The sequence below is a fragment of the Taudactylus pleione genome, unplaced genomic scaffold (genome assembly GCF_031769625.1).
Source record: "Taudactylus pleione unplaced genomic scaffold, aTauple2 ptg000134l, whole genome shotgun sequence".
Classification (NCBI taxonomy): Eukaryota; Metazoa; Chordata; class Amphibia; order Anura; family Myobatrachidae; genus Taudactylus; species Taudactylus pleione.
Window position 1 is genome coordinate 8,007,261 of NW_028284536.1, and position 14,449 is coordinate 8,021,709.

General features: G+C 55.6%; 1 protein-coding gene across 1 annotated transcript in view; it reads right to left on the minus strand.

Annotated features, from left to right (window-relative positions):
* Positions 1–533: 533 nt before the first annotated feature.
* Positions 534–14,449, minus strand: part of LOC148523428 (zinc finger protein 777-like) — a 90,622-nt gene continuing 76,706 nt past the window's right edge. The window contains exon 8 of the mRNA XM_088473307.1: positions 534–1,375. Coding sequence (XP_088329433.1) covers positions 534–1,375 — 842 coding nt within the window. The remainder of the gene's footprint in view (positions 1,376–14,449) is intronic.

Here is a 14,449-nt window from a genome sequence, read left to right on the forward strand (position 1 = left end):
TGATAGTCTAGCGCGCAGCTCCATGTATAGGGAGTCGGGGCAGTGCTGGTTCCGCGAGAAGCACCCTAGACATGGCAGGGAGGCCAACTGGACCATCCGTGCACCATACTTAGCTTATTACTAATTTATTACACTACAGACTGATGGTTACCGGTAGCACAGGAAGACTCCGTTACGGTGGTTTTTCTAATGACAGCCGTTGGAAGCTACTACTCCTCTTGGTGAGGTCCCTGCATGCAAAGTACTAGTATTATTTCCAGCAGAATAACTATAGGGCAAAGCTTAGACACCACAAAGTCAGGAGGAGAGCCTAAGCCAAACCGTACTGCGGCTGCACGCATGGGAACTGCACTCGGCTGCGGTGCTGACACATAAACATGACAACAAGCCCCCGGCAGGACAGAGATCGGTGGTCGCCCACCCACCTTGGGATGCTCCATGCAGCTGGAAAACCCACCAATCTCCATTCCCACAGGGAACTCTCCTGTCAGACTGTGCGTTCAGAGCTGGACTTTTAGCGTCTAGAAAATGTGTCACTTTTCTGGCCACAGAGTCTTCCAAGTCAGTTTCCGACGCTCTACCAACCTCTGATGTGACTTCTGGTGGCCGAGGAGGCTGGTCTTTTGCCGGAAGCTCTTCCCGCATTCAAAGCAGACAAAAGGCTTCTCCCCGGTGTGAGTCCTCTGGTGGACCGTGAGGTGTGAGTTGACACTGAAGGTTTTGTGACACACGGGGCACTGGTAAGGTCTCTCCCCAGTGTGCGTCCTCAGGTGGACCTTGAGATGGTAGGATTTAGTGAACCTCTTACCACATACCTGACATCCGTATGGACGCTCCCCGGTGTGCGTCCTCTGATGGACTTTCAGGTGGGCGCTTTTGTGGAAGCGTTTCTCGCAGACAAGGCACTTGTATGGCCTCTCCCCCGTGTGAATCCTCTGGTGGATTTTCAGTTTGTACGAGTTGGAGAAGCCTTTGCCACAGTCCCCACATATATACGGAGCCGGGCAGCTCCTAATGATGGCAGGAGCTGCCTGCGGCGGCACGATGTAGTCCTCTCCCTCATCTTGCTGCTCACAAGCCCAGGTGGCGTGGACAGTCTGGTGGAGGAGAAGGGTCTCGCTCTCGCTGAAGCTCTGCTGACACTGCGAGCACTGGAACGGCCGGGCCTGGGTGGGGCTTGATGGGTCGTTGAAGTCGTAAGCACATTCTGATATGGGCTGACCGATCCTAAATATGGACTGGCACTTTCTGGGGCGCGGGAGCCGGATCGGCGATGGGTTGTCCCACTCCTCGAGGGAGCCGTTGTCCAGCGACAGCTCGTGTGGCTGATGATTGGTCAGGCCGTCCTCAGCTGGGCTGCTTATAAAACCGTTATCTGTGAAGGTAAAAACAACCTGTTATAGCAACTACATGAAATGTTGCGATACGGATCTTTGTACATACCGTCTGTGACCGTCGCCATGCGTTACGGCGATTCCTCAAAGTCACGGGTCAGGACTGTATGCACTGTGGGCCTGATTCAGACCCGGACGCTCTGACAGAGCGCTCGCTCTGAATCAGGGCCGGTCTTTTTATTTTTAGGATCGGCCACTCGGCCGCTCGCATAGCTGTGGGTGACCATCGCGACCACCGGGCTTGCGACGAGACCCTTGTGGTAGGGTCTCGTGGCCGCAAGCCGCCAAGAGAGATTTCGGCTCTTAACAGAGCCGTAATCTCTCCATTGACATCACTCGTGATGTCAGTGGTGCCGCCTCCAAACGGCAGGTGTTCTTTTGGGAACGCCTCCGTTTGGGCAGCCACCACCCCGGCCCGCCCACCAAAGGGGGCGAGCTGCCACTCAACATCGACAGCTTGCCCCCTTTGGTGCGAGACCCGGAGCGATGGATTGCCCGTCGCTAGCCGGGTCTCGTGCATGCGCACGACGGAGCCGACTCCGTCAGGCTCATGCGCTGTGGGCCACCATCGACCCGGTTGCGAGCGCTCAGATGTGGATTATTATAGTTCCCACCCCCCACCCCAAAATGTATATTTCATGAATGTCCGTTTGATATGAATTGGTGGCCAAAACTGTGAGCCTGATTCAGAGCCGCTCATAAGCGACCGCTCGTTCGCTCTGAGCGATGTTCGCACAACTGCGCATGAGCAAACCTGTCATTGCTGTCGGAAATCGTGCGCTCGCAAAACAGTGAGGGGTTGCTAATTTGATTGACAGAATGTACCGTTTCTGGTGGTAACAGGGGAAGGTGCTTGAAAACGGAGGAGTGGAGATCCGAACGCAGGCGTGCCTAACGGTCAAAAGGGCGTTTAATGGGAGTGCATAATTAGTAAAGCAGCGTCATCGGCCACGTCACTTGGTTGTCTTTTAGCCTGAACTGCTCGCAGTGATAGCGGTAAGAAAAACCTACCACAAGCACTGTGAGCAGTTCCGACGCCTTTCGATGTACCCGATTAATCTAATAAATACCGGAGATGACGCGTGATGCGAATGGCAAAGGGGCGTCTTTACAAAATAGCGAGCGCATTTTTCGTTCGCTCGCTCAGACATAGAGGCGTCAACAAACCGCAAAGAGCGAGCGCTCAATTTAAATAGCCGGCCCCTTTTTTGGAACGACCGGCCGCAAATAGCGTCCGGCTCTGAATCAGGCCCTGTGTCTGCATTGCATAAGCCACTTGATGAACCATGGGGCCAGGTGTTACCTACAGTAGTCTTTTGAAGACAAGACTTCATGGAAAGAGTGTTTGCCTTTCACTGTAAGGGGCCCTTGTTCAAGCCCTGCGCACAGACAGGAAAGCTGCATTTTATCAGCTTAGTTACAGTACTACATCTTTCCTGCCATAAAAACAAGAGATATGGTAAGAACTTACCTTTGTTATCTCTGTTTCTACGAAGTCCATAGGGTCCACAGGGTTGACCTTGGGGTATAGCTGGATCTGGATCCATGGGCACCACGCAGTTAAAGCTTTAGCTGCTCCCAGGATGCACTTGGGTCCGTCCTCCTCTATACCCCGCCCCCGGCCACAGCACCTCAGTTGGTAAGCAGCCAAGGCCGGAGGAGGAGACTAAACAGAGAGAAGGAAGACTGGAACACACAAGAAACCATACTCACAGAAATGGGAGACGGAAAACCGGTGACCAGCCACACAGCCCATTTGAAGCCAGGTGCGTCAGGGCGGGCGCCCTGTGGACCCTATGGACTTCGTAGAAACAGAGATAACAAAGGTAAGTTCTTACCATATCTCTTGTTTTCTACTTCAGGGTCCATAGGGGGTCCACAGGGTTGACCTTGGGGATGTCCCAAAGCAGTACAACTAAGGGCGGGGACGCTCCTGTGCTGAAAGGAGAACCCGGCGCCCAAAGGATGCATCCTGAGAGGCAAAGGTGTCAAACGCATAGAACCTCAAAAACGTTTGAATTGAAGACCAAGTGGCCGCCTTACACAGCTGAACAGCAGAAGCGCCACGTCTAGCAGCCCAAGAGGGACCCACAGAACGAGTGGAATGAGCCTTAACAGAGGCTGGCACAGGTAAGCCCTCCTGTGCATAAGCCTCACAAATAACGGAACGAAGCCAACGGGCTAACGTTTGTTTGTTGGCAGGCCAACCCCTCTTGTGAAAACCAAAGAGGATAAACAAGGAATCAGACTTCCTAACCGAAGCCGTCCGGTCTACATAAATTCTAAGCGCCCGGACCACATCTAAGGAAGTCTCACCAGCTGAAAGATCAGGGGACTGAAAAGCTGGCACAACAAGTTCCTGATTAATATGGAACTTCGAGACCACTTTGGGCAAAAACTCAGGACGAGTGCGGAGCACCGCTCTGTCCTGGTGAAAAATCAGGAAAGGAGGGCGACAGGAAAGCGCCCCCAATTCAGACACCCTCCTGGCCGAAGCAATTGCCAGGAGAAAAACCGTCTTAAATGTCAGCCACTTGAGCTCCACCGCCTCAAGAGGCTCAAACGGAGGACCCTGCAGGACCCGTAGCACCACCGCCAAGTCCCAAGGAGCCACAGGAGGCACAAAGGGAGGCTGGATCCTGAGAACACCTTGGAAAAAGGTGTTAACGTCTGGTAGTATTGCAATCCGCCGTTGAAACCACACGGACAAGGCGGACACATGAACCTTCAGAGATGCAAGGCGTAAGCCGAGATCCAATCCTGACTGAAGAAATTCCAAGATCCTAGAAACTCGGAACACCTGAGGATCATAATGTCTGGACTCACACCACTGAAAGTAAGTGTGCCACACTCTGTGATAAATCCGTGCTGAAGCAGGCTTGCGTGCCCTGAGCATGGTACCAATAACCGAACTGGAGAAGCCCCGAGACCTCAAGACGGCTGTCTCAAGAGCCACGTCGTCAAAGACAGCCGACCCAGATCCGGGTAAAGGCAGGGCCCCTGAGACAACAGGTCCCGACGCTGAGGAAGAAGGTACGGAGCGTCGATGGAGAGGCTCCTGAGATCGGAGTACCAAGGACGTCTGGGCCACGCCGGAGCTACCAGCACGAGCATGCCGCCGTCCTGCTTGAATTTCCGCAGAACCCGAGGAAGCAGGGATATCGGAGGAAACAGATACGCCAGGTGAAACGTCCATTTCACCGACAGCGCGTCCACCAGACTTGCACCTGCGTCTCTTGTCCTTGACCCGTAAACGGGCAACTTGTGATTGTGACGGGAGGCCATCAAGTCCAGCTCCGGCAGTCCCCACCTGTCCACGAGTAGCTGAAACACCTCTGGGTGAAGCGACCATTCCCCGGGATGCACGTCGTGACGGCTGAGGAAGTCCGCCTCCCAATTGAGGACTCCGGGGATGAAGACCGCCGAGATCGCTGGAATGTGACCCTCCGCCCAAGTCAGGATACGAGACACCTCCGACATCGCTGCCTGACTGCGAGTTCCGCCTTGGTGATTGATATACGCCACCGTGGTGGCGTTGTCGGACTGCACCTGTACCGCCCTTCCGTGAAGAGCGGGGCCGGACGACTGCAGGGCCCTGTATACTGCCCGCAGTTCCAGGATGTTGATGGGGAGAAGTGCTTCTTCCGCTGACCAACGACCCTGAAGCGACAAAGAGCCGGTCACTGCCCCCCAACCCCGGAGACTGGCATCCGTCGTGAGCAGGACCCAGTCTGGGATCCAAAATGGGCGCCCCTCGACCAGATGAGCTGTCTGAAGCCACCAAGCCAAAGATAGCCGAACGTCCGGAGACAACACCAGCACCTGAGAGCGGATCCGGTGAGGTAACCCGTTCCATTCTGATAGAATCAGCCCCTGCAGGGGCCGGGAATGGAACTGGGCAAATTCCACCATGTCGAATGTCGACACCATGGACCCCAGAACTCTCATAGCCGAATGGACCGACAGGCGGCAACGGCTCAGGCAACTGCGTATCCGCAGCTGTAGGGAGGCGACCTTCTCCGGAGTCAGGAAGATCCTTTGCTGACGCGAATCCAGCAGGGCTCCCAAATGAACCATCCGCTGTGATGGAATCAGGGAGGACTTTTTCCAATTTATCAACCACCTGTGTGCTTGCAGGCAAGCGATCGTCAGGTGGAGATGTTGAAGCAGTACCTCCGGGGAGCTCGCCAGCAACAGGAGGTCGTCCAGGTACGGCAGCAGCCGTACATTCTGGTTCCGAAGATGTGCGGCCATGACCGCCATAATCTTCGTGAACACCCTCGGTGCCGTGGAGAGACCAAAGGGTAGCGCCCGGAACTGATAGTGGTGTTGAAGGATAGCGAACCTCAGATACCGCTGATGTGAAGATGCTATCGGAACATGGAGGTAGGCGTCCTGGATGTCCAGGGACACCATGTAATCCCCCGGTTCCATCGCCAGAATGATGGAACGTAACGTTTCCATCCTGAACTTGGGAACTCTGAGGAATTTGTTCAGAGACTTCAAGTTGAGGATAGGGCGATGAGAACCATTGGGTTTCTGCACCAGAAACAGAGACGAATAATACCCCATCCCTCATTGTGATAGAGGAACGGGAACAATGACCCCTGCTTTCAGCAAGGACTCTATAGCCTCCTGAACCTGTAACGCCTTGGTCTTGTCCTGAGAAGGACTTGTGCAGAAAAACTGGTGGGGTGGTCTGTGCCGAAAAGACAGGGCGTACCCCTGGGAGACCACTTCTCGAACCCAGGCATCCGTGGTGGTATTGTGCCAGCACTGGGCAAATAGAAGAAGTCGGCCTCCCACTCTGAGGTCCCCCAGAGGGAGGCCCGTCCCATCAGGCCGCAGGTTTATCTTCCTGCTTGGAAGAAGGGCGCCGAGCACTCCAGGCTTGCTTCTTGGGTTTAGAGGCCGTCTTACTCGCAGACTGTCTCGGGAAGGACTGACCTTTCGCCTTACCCTGAACCCGAAAGGAACGAAAAGCCGAACTCCGAACCTTAGCAGGCAGTGCCGCCGAAGGGAGGAAGGCCAACTTGGATTTAGCCAGGGTGTCCACTATTTTGTCCAAGTCCGGACCAAATAGTAATTCCCCATTGAAAGGTAAGGCCTCCAGACCTTTCTTTGAATCAGAGTCCGCTCTCCAGGACCGCAACCATAAGGATCGGCGGGCAGACACCGCTGCAGCCGATACCCGCGAGGTCAGCAGACTAGCATCTAAAGAAGCTTCTCCAATGTAAGAAGCAGCGTCCCTCATTTGTCCCAACAACGCCCGCTGGACATCCGGAGCGTCGTCCGGGAAGGTATCTTCCAATGCATTGGCCCACCCCTCAATGGCCTTGACCACCCAGGAGATGGCCATGGACGGTCGGGCCACCGCCCCGGAGAGGGAGTAAATAGACTTTAAGCAAGTCTCAACTTTCCTGTCCGTGGGATCCTTCAGCGAGGATATCGACGGTAATGGTAAGGTGGCGCCCCGAGTTAAACGGGTGACATGGGAATCCACCGCCGGTGGAGTTTCCCATTTTTTACAATGTGCCTCAGGGAAGGGGTAATTAGAAGCCAACCGCTTCTGAGGAAGGAATCTCTTACTGGGCGCCTGCCAAGCTACCGCCATATGATCCGTCAACTGATCCGACAGGGGAAACACCGCAGAAGCCACCTTAGTTTTTTTTGAAACTAGGAAACTTCGACTTAGGAACCGGTGCCTCATCCTCTATAAGAAGAATAGCTCGCACCGCCCTAACTAGTGCTCGCACATTAATGGACGACTTGGTATCCATTTCCTGGACCGAGGCGTCCGAGTCAGTGTCATCAGGGACCTCCCCATCATCTGAGGAACCCTCTGAGTCCGATACCTGAGCAGCCCGTGTCATGAGTGGGCGTTTTGAAATCCTAGAAGGCATGTCAGTCTGCAACATTGACTGAAAAGCTGAGGAAGCGGCCGCCAAATTTTGCACGGAGTTGGAGAGCACATCCACCCAGGGTGGAGGAGTCACCATAGGGGCCTGAAAAGGTACCACAGGCTGCTGCGGCACAGGGGAAGCCTGTATATACATAGGCAACCCCGCATAGGGACCCACCGACTGAGACCCAGGAGGACTCCGCAATAACTGCGGGACACCCGGGGAATGGGGGATGGTCGGCTGGGACAACGACCTAGTAGGGAGAGCAGTCGGGACCGACAGACGGTCCGCAATAGACACCAGCACTTGAGAAAACATCGCCCACGGTGGTTCCTGCGCCAGAGAAGGTCTGGATGGGCCAGGAGCCACCTGGCATCGACTACACAGGCCATCCTGTGACAAATCCTCCCTATCTACTCCTGCAGAACAGCGTCCGCAGGAGGCCAACACCGGAGCCACTGAGCGCTCAACCTCCTCGTCTGACATGACAGAATATATTATATATCTGGCACCAGGGTAGAAGTAACTCACGCACTCACCGGTGTGCTGAACAACAGCCCACAATATGGCACTGAGTAGCACACAACTGTATGTGACGGACCTCACAAATACGTGATCTATATAAGTGAGGTCAGTAGAAACGCCCCTCCCCCACACACCTGTAGGGCTTGTAGGAGAAGTAAAGGGATAGGTATAAGCTGACAGTAAGTAGAAAATAAGCACAGACAGGCAGCACTAGCAAAAGTCACATACCATGCAGGAAGATATACTCACTGCACCTTTCCACTACAATCAACCTGCCCAGATTCAGTGTCTGGGAGGGCTATAGTGCTGTGTACGCTGTCCTTAATCAGGGGAGAGGTACACAGGGGGACCGGTCCGCGTGCTCCCTGAAGATCTGCGCTGCCACTGTGAGAAAATGGCCGCTGGAGACCTCAGAGGAGGAGTGGCCGAGTAGCTGCAGCTCAGCGACGCCAGACTCCGTGCTGAAAGGCGCGCTGAGCTGAGGGGAGGAGCCACTGACAGGGAAGGCGTCCTCCCCTGGCTAGCATATTAACCCCAGGGCTTGCCGGCATCCCGCTTGCCATATATCCCTGGTGGTCTATTCCTCCTCAGAGGGGGAGCCCGCCGCCACCGCTAGCGGCCCCCGGTCTGTCCCCTAGGACCGGGGGCAAAGGACTGCATCTGCAGGCAAAACCCGCGAGCCGCCGCTAATCGGCGACTCGCGGCTTACCTTGTCCCCGGCGACTCCGGCAGCAGTCCAGGGAGGGACCCAGAGTCCGGCTAGTACGGACTCTGGCCTCCCGCCGCGATCCCCAGTGCAGTACTGGCGTCGCGGCGCCAGCGGGGAAGGAGAGCGGCAGCGTGGGCGTCTGCATAGACAGCCCGTCGCTGCCACACTAGAGCCTCTGTTTTAAAATAAAAATCTAACAGGCTCTTTTTTTTTTTTTTTTTTTTAAATAAAAATAGAAAGCTTTTGGGGGCTGCTCCTGCAGCCCCCCTGCGCAGGTGACCCGACTCCGGCCGGGCACCAACTCAAACTGAGGTGCTGTGGCCGGGGGCGGGGTATAGAGGAGGACGGACCCAAGTGCATCCTGGGAGCAGCTAAAGCTTTAACTGCGTGGTGCCCATGGATCCAGATCCAGCTATACCCCAAGGTCAACCCTGTGGACCCCCTATGGACCCTGAAGTAGAAATACCCTTTAAGATAGGTTCCTGGGGACGTCCTAATTTACATCTACACAGATCTTGTGGGAACAAAAGAATAGTTCTTTTTTGGAAAGGGTGAAGGCTGCTGGGGGAGAGGTTAGTGTGGAACTATAAGGATCAGCAACCCACATTACTCTGGTATCACTCTACAAGGGAGTAGCTTTGTGCTAGGAGTGCTCCTCATCTTCTGTCTCCTGTGGTCTCCCTCCACGCAGATCACCTAAACCTCAGACAATTTAGGGTTCTGACTTTTTATCCTTTTCTTTTATTTGAAATCATTATGCATTTATATCTGTGTGTCTCGTTTATGCACCTGTTTTTCCTTGTAACTTACCCCTGGAGATATTTTTCAATAAATCCTAAGAATGTATCAGCGTTATCTCTGCTCTATGAATTCCCGGCCTGGAGAGGTCCATGCTACATCTGTGTAATAACTGGGAATTGTTAAGTATGATTTAGGTGTCTAGCGTTCGCAAGAGCGCTATTCTTGATACTCTCTGTGGTGGCAGCTCAAGTAAAACCCATGTCACAATCGCCCACATGTATCAGGTTGGCGTATCTAAGCGCAGACTGGGGCGTGGTGCTGTGACACCGTCAATAGGCAAGATGAATCCTGCCTGCAATCGGGGGCCACGATATCCAGACTAGAGAATGTGCAATGTTTTGGGGGACTGCATCTAGCTGCTCCAGCACATGAGAGGCTCTATATCAGCAGGTGACTGTCTGCCGTCTGCAAATGTTTTCTGCTCTTTAGTTAGGAGATCACCAAGGCTTAGCGGGGCACCATGGAGGCTGCACCAGGTGGACTGGCAGTGGACAATTCAAGCACCATTTGATGGGGGCATCCATGACAAACATGCCTCAGCAATGTGGAAGTAACCAGCCTGTGGCATTAAATATATAGGGCTACTCCCCAAGGGTACGACCATGAGTGACAGATGGAAGTTACTACTGCACACTGGATTCAGCATCACTTTATTACGATGGAACATGGGGAACAGACGAACTGCACCATCCCAGAGGAATTGCACCAACCCAGAATAACTTCACCAACCCAGAGGAACTGCACCAACCCAGAGGAGCTGCACCAACCCAGAGGAACTGCACCAACCCAGAGGAGCTGCACCAACCCAGAGGAACTGCACCATCCCAGAGGAGCTGCCCCATCCCAGAGGAGCTGCCCCATCCCAGAGGAGCTGCACCAACCCAGAGGAGCTGCACCATCCCAGAGGAGCTGCACCATCCCAGAGGAGCTGCACCAACCCAGAGGAGCTGCACCAACCCAGAGGAGCTGCAGCAACCCAGAGGAGCTGCAGCAACCCAGAGGAGCTGCACCATCCCAGAGGAGCTGCACCATCCCAGAGGAGCTGCACCAACCCAGAAGAACTGCACCAACCCAGAGCAACTGCACCATCCCAGAGGAGCTGCACCATCCCAGAGGAACTGCACCAACCCAGAGGAGCTGCACCATCCCAGAGGAGCTGCACCATCCCAGAGGAGCTGCACCAACCCAAAGGAGCTGCACCAACCCAGAGGAAATGCACCATCCCAGAGAAGCTGCACCAACCCAGAGGAACTGCACCAACCCAGAGGAACTGCACCATCCCAGAGAAGGTGCACCAACACAGAGGAGCTGCACCAACCCAGAGGAACTGCACCAACCCAGAGGAACGGCCCCAACCCAGAGGAGCTGCACCAACCCAGAGGAACTGCACCAACCCAGAGGAACGGCCCCATCCCAGAGGAGCTGCACCATCCCAGAGGAGCTGCACCATCCCAGAGGAGCTGCACCAACCCAGAGGAGCTGCATCATCCCAGAGGAACTGCACCAACCCAGGGGAGCTGCACCATCCCAGAGGAGCTGCACCATCCCAGAGGAGCTGCAAGATCCCAGAGGAACTGCACCAACCCAGAGGAGCTGCACCATCCCAGAGGAACTGCAACAACACAGAGGAACTGCACCAACCCAGAGGAGCTGCACCAACCCAGAGGTGCTGCACCAACCCAGAGGAGCTGCACCAACCCAGAGGAGCTGCACCAACCCAGAGGAGCTGCAGCAACCCAGAGGAGCTGCAGCAACCCAGAGGAGCTGCACCATCCCAGAGGAGCTGCACCATCCCAGAGGAGCTGCACCAACCCAGAAGAACTGCACCAACCCAGAGCAACTGCACCATCCCAGAGGAGCTGCACCATCCCAGAGGAACTGCACCAACCCAGAGGAGCTGCACCATCCCAGAGGAGCTGCACCATCCCAGAGGAGCTGCACCAACCCAAAGGAGCTGCACCAACCCAGAGGAAATGCACCATCCCAGAGAAGCTGCACCAACCCAGAGGAACTGCACCAACCCAGAGGAACTGCACCATCCCAGAGAAGGTGCACCAACACAGAGGAGCTGCACCAACCCAGAGGAACTGCACCAACCCAGAGGAACGGCCCCAACCCAGAGGAGCTGCACCAACCCAGAGGAACTGCACCAACCCAGAGGAACGGCCCCATCCCAGAGGAGCTGCACCATCCCAGAGGAGCTGCACCATCCCAGAGGAGCTGCACCAACCCAGAGGAGCTGCATCATCCCAGAGGAACTGCACCAACCCAGGGGAGCTGCACCATCCCAGAGGAGCTGCACCATCCCAGAGGAGCTGCAAGATCCCAGAGGAACTGCACCAACCCAGAGGAGCTGCACCATCCCAGAGGAACTGCAACAACACAGAGGAACTGCACCAACCCAGAGGAGCTGCACCAACCCAGAGGTGCTGCACCAACCCAGAGGAGCTGCACCAACCCAGAGGAACGGCACCAACCCAGAGGAGCTGCAACAACCCAGAGGAACTGCACCATCCCAGAGGAACTGCACCATCCCAGAGGAACTGCACCAACCCAGAGGAGTTGCACCATCCCAGAGGAGCTGCACCATCCCAGAGGAAATGCACCAACCCAGAGGAGCTGCACCATCCCAGAGGAACTGCACCATCCCAGAGAAACTGCACCATCCCAGAGGAACTGCACCAAGCAAGAGGAACTGCACCATCCCAGAGGAGCTGCCCCAACCCAGAGGAGCTGCACCATCCCAGAGGAATTGCACCAACCCATTGGACCTGCACCATCCCAGAGCAACTGCACCATCCCAGAGGAGCTGCAACAACCCAGAGGAACTGCACATCCCTTTGGACCTGCACCATCCCAGAGGAGCTGCTCCATCCCAGAGGAGCTGCACCAACCCAGAGGAACTGACCCAACCCAGAGGAACTGACCCAACCCAGAGGAACTGACCCAACCCAGAGGAACTGACCCAACCCAGAGGAGCTGCACCAACCCAGAGGAACTGCACCATCCCATAGGAACTGCACCATCCCAGAGAAACTGCACCAACCCAGAGGAGCTGCACCATCCCAGAGGAGCTGCACCATCCCAGAGGAGCTGCACCATCCCAGAGAAACTGCACCATCCCAGAGGAGCTGCACCATCCCAAAGGTAGCTGCACCATCCCAGAGGAGCTGCACAACCCAGAGGAACTGCACCAACCCAGAGAAACTGCACCAACCCAGAGAAACTGCACCAACCCAGAGGAGCTGCACCATCCCAGAGGAACTGCACCATCCCAGTGGAACTGCACCATCCCAGAGGAACTGCACCAAGCCAGAGGAGCTGCACCATCCCAGAGGAGCTGCACCATCCCAGAGGAGCTGCACCAACCCAGAGGAGCTGCACCATCCCAGAGGAACTGCACCAACCCATTGGACCTGCACCATCCCAGAGGAGCTGCACCATCCCAGAGCAACTGCACCATCCCAGAGCAACTGCACCATCCCATTGGACCTGCACCATCCCAGAGGAGCTGCAACAACCCAGAGGAACTGCACCATCCCTTTGGACCTGCACCATCCCAGAGGAGCTGCTCCATCCCAGAGGAGCTGCACCAACCCAGAGGAACTGACCCAACCCAGAGGAACTGACCCAACCTAGAGGAACTGACCCAACCCAGAGGAACTGACCCAACCCAGAGGAACTGCACCATCCCAGAGAAACTGCACCATCCCAGAGAAACTGCACCAACCCAGAGGAGCTGCACCAACCCAGAGGAGCTGCACCATCCCAGAGGAGCTGCACCATCCCAGAGAAACTGCACAATCCCAGAGGAGCTGCACCATCCCAGAGGAGCTGCACAACCCAGAGGAACTGCACCAACCCAGAGAAACTGCACCAACCCAGAGGAGCTGCACCATCCCAGAGGAACTGAACCATCCCAGAGGAACTGCACCATCCCAGAGGAACTGCACCATCCCAGAGGAACTGCACCATCCCAGAGGAACTGCCCCAATCCAGAGGAGCTGCACCAACCCTGAGGAACTGCCCCAACCCAGAGGAACTGCACCAACCTAGAGGAACTGCACCAACCCAGAGGAACTGAACCAATCCAGAGGAGCTGCACCATCCCAGAGGAACTGCACCAACCCAGAGAAACTGCACCAACCCAGAGGAGCTGCACCATCCCAGAGGAACTGCACCATTCCAGAGGAACTGCACCATCCCAGAGGAGCTGCACCAACCCAGAGGAGCTGCACCAACCCAGAGGAACTGCACCATCCCTTTGGACCTGCACCAACCCAGAGGAGCTGCACCATCCCAGAGGAACTGCACCAACCCATTGGACCTGCACCAACCCATTGGACCTGCACCAACCCATTGGACCTGCACCATCCCATTGGACCTGCACCATCCCATTGGACCTGCACCATCCCAGAGGAGCTGCAACAACCCAGAGGAACTGCAACAACCCAGAGGAACTGCACCATCCCATTGAACCTGCACCATCCCAAAGAGCTGCACCATCCCAGAGGAACTGCACCGACCCAACGGAACTGACCCAACCCAGAGGAGCTGCACCAACCCAGAGGAGCTGCACCATCCCAGAGGAGCTGCACCAACCCAGAGGAGCTGCACCAACCCAGAGGAGCTGCACCAACCCAGAGGAACCTCCCCAACCTAGAGGAACTGACCCAACCCAGAGAAACTGCACCAACCCAGTGGAACTGCACCATCCCAGAGGAGCTGCACCAACCCAGAGGAACTGCCCCATCCCAGAGGAGCTGCACCAACCCAGAGGAACTGCCCCATCCCAGAGAAACTGCCCCATCCCAGAGGAACTGCACCATCCCAGAGGAACTGCCCCATCCCAGAGGAACTGCCCCATCCCAGAGGAACTGCAATTTTTCCATGAGCAAACAAATGTGGCTAATTCAAGGGAAAAACCTGTAAGTGTTCAAATGATCAACTTGTATCATCTGAAAAACTAAATTAAGGGCTTCGGGAGGAGACACATGTGTCAATACTCCATCAAGCATGGCAGAGGAACAGGGCCGCAGGATCAGCACCGGAAGCACCAAAACTTAACCTTAAGGTCTGATTTTGGTGTGGCCCAGGCCAAAACATGCAGAAGAAAT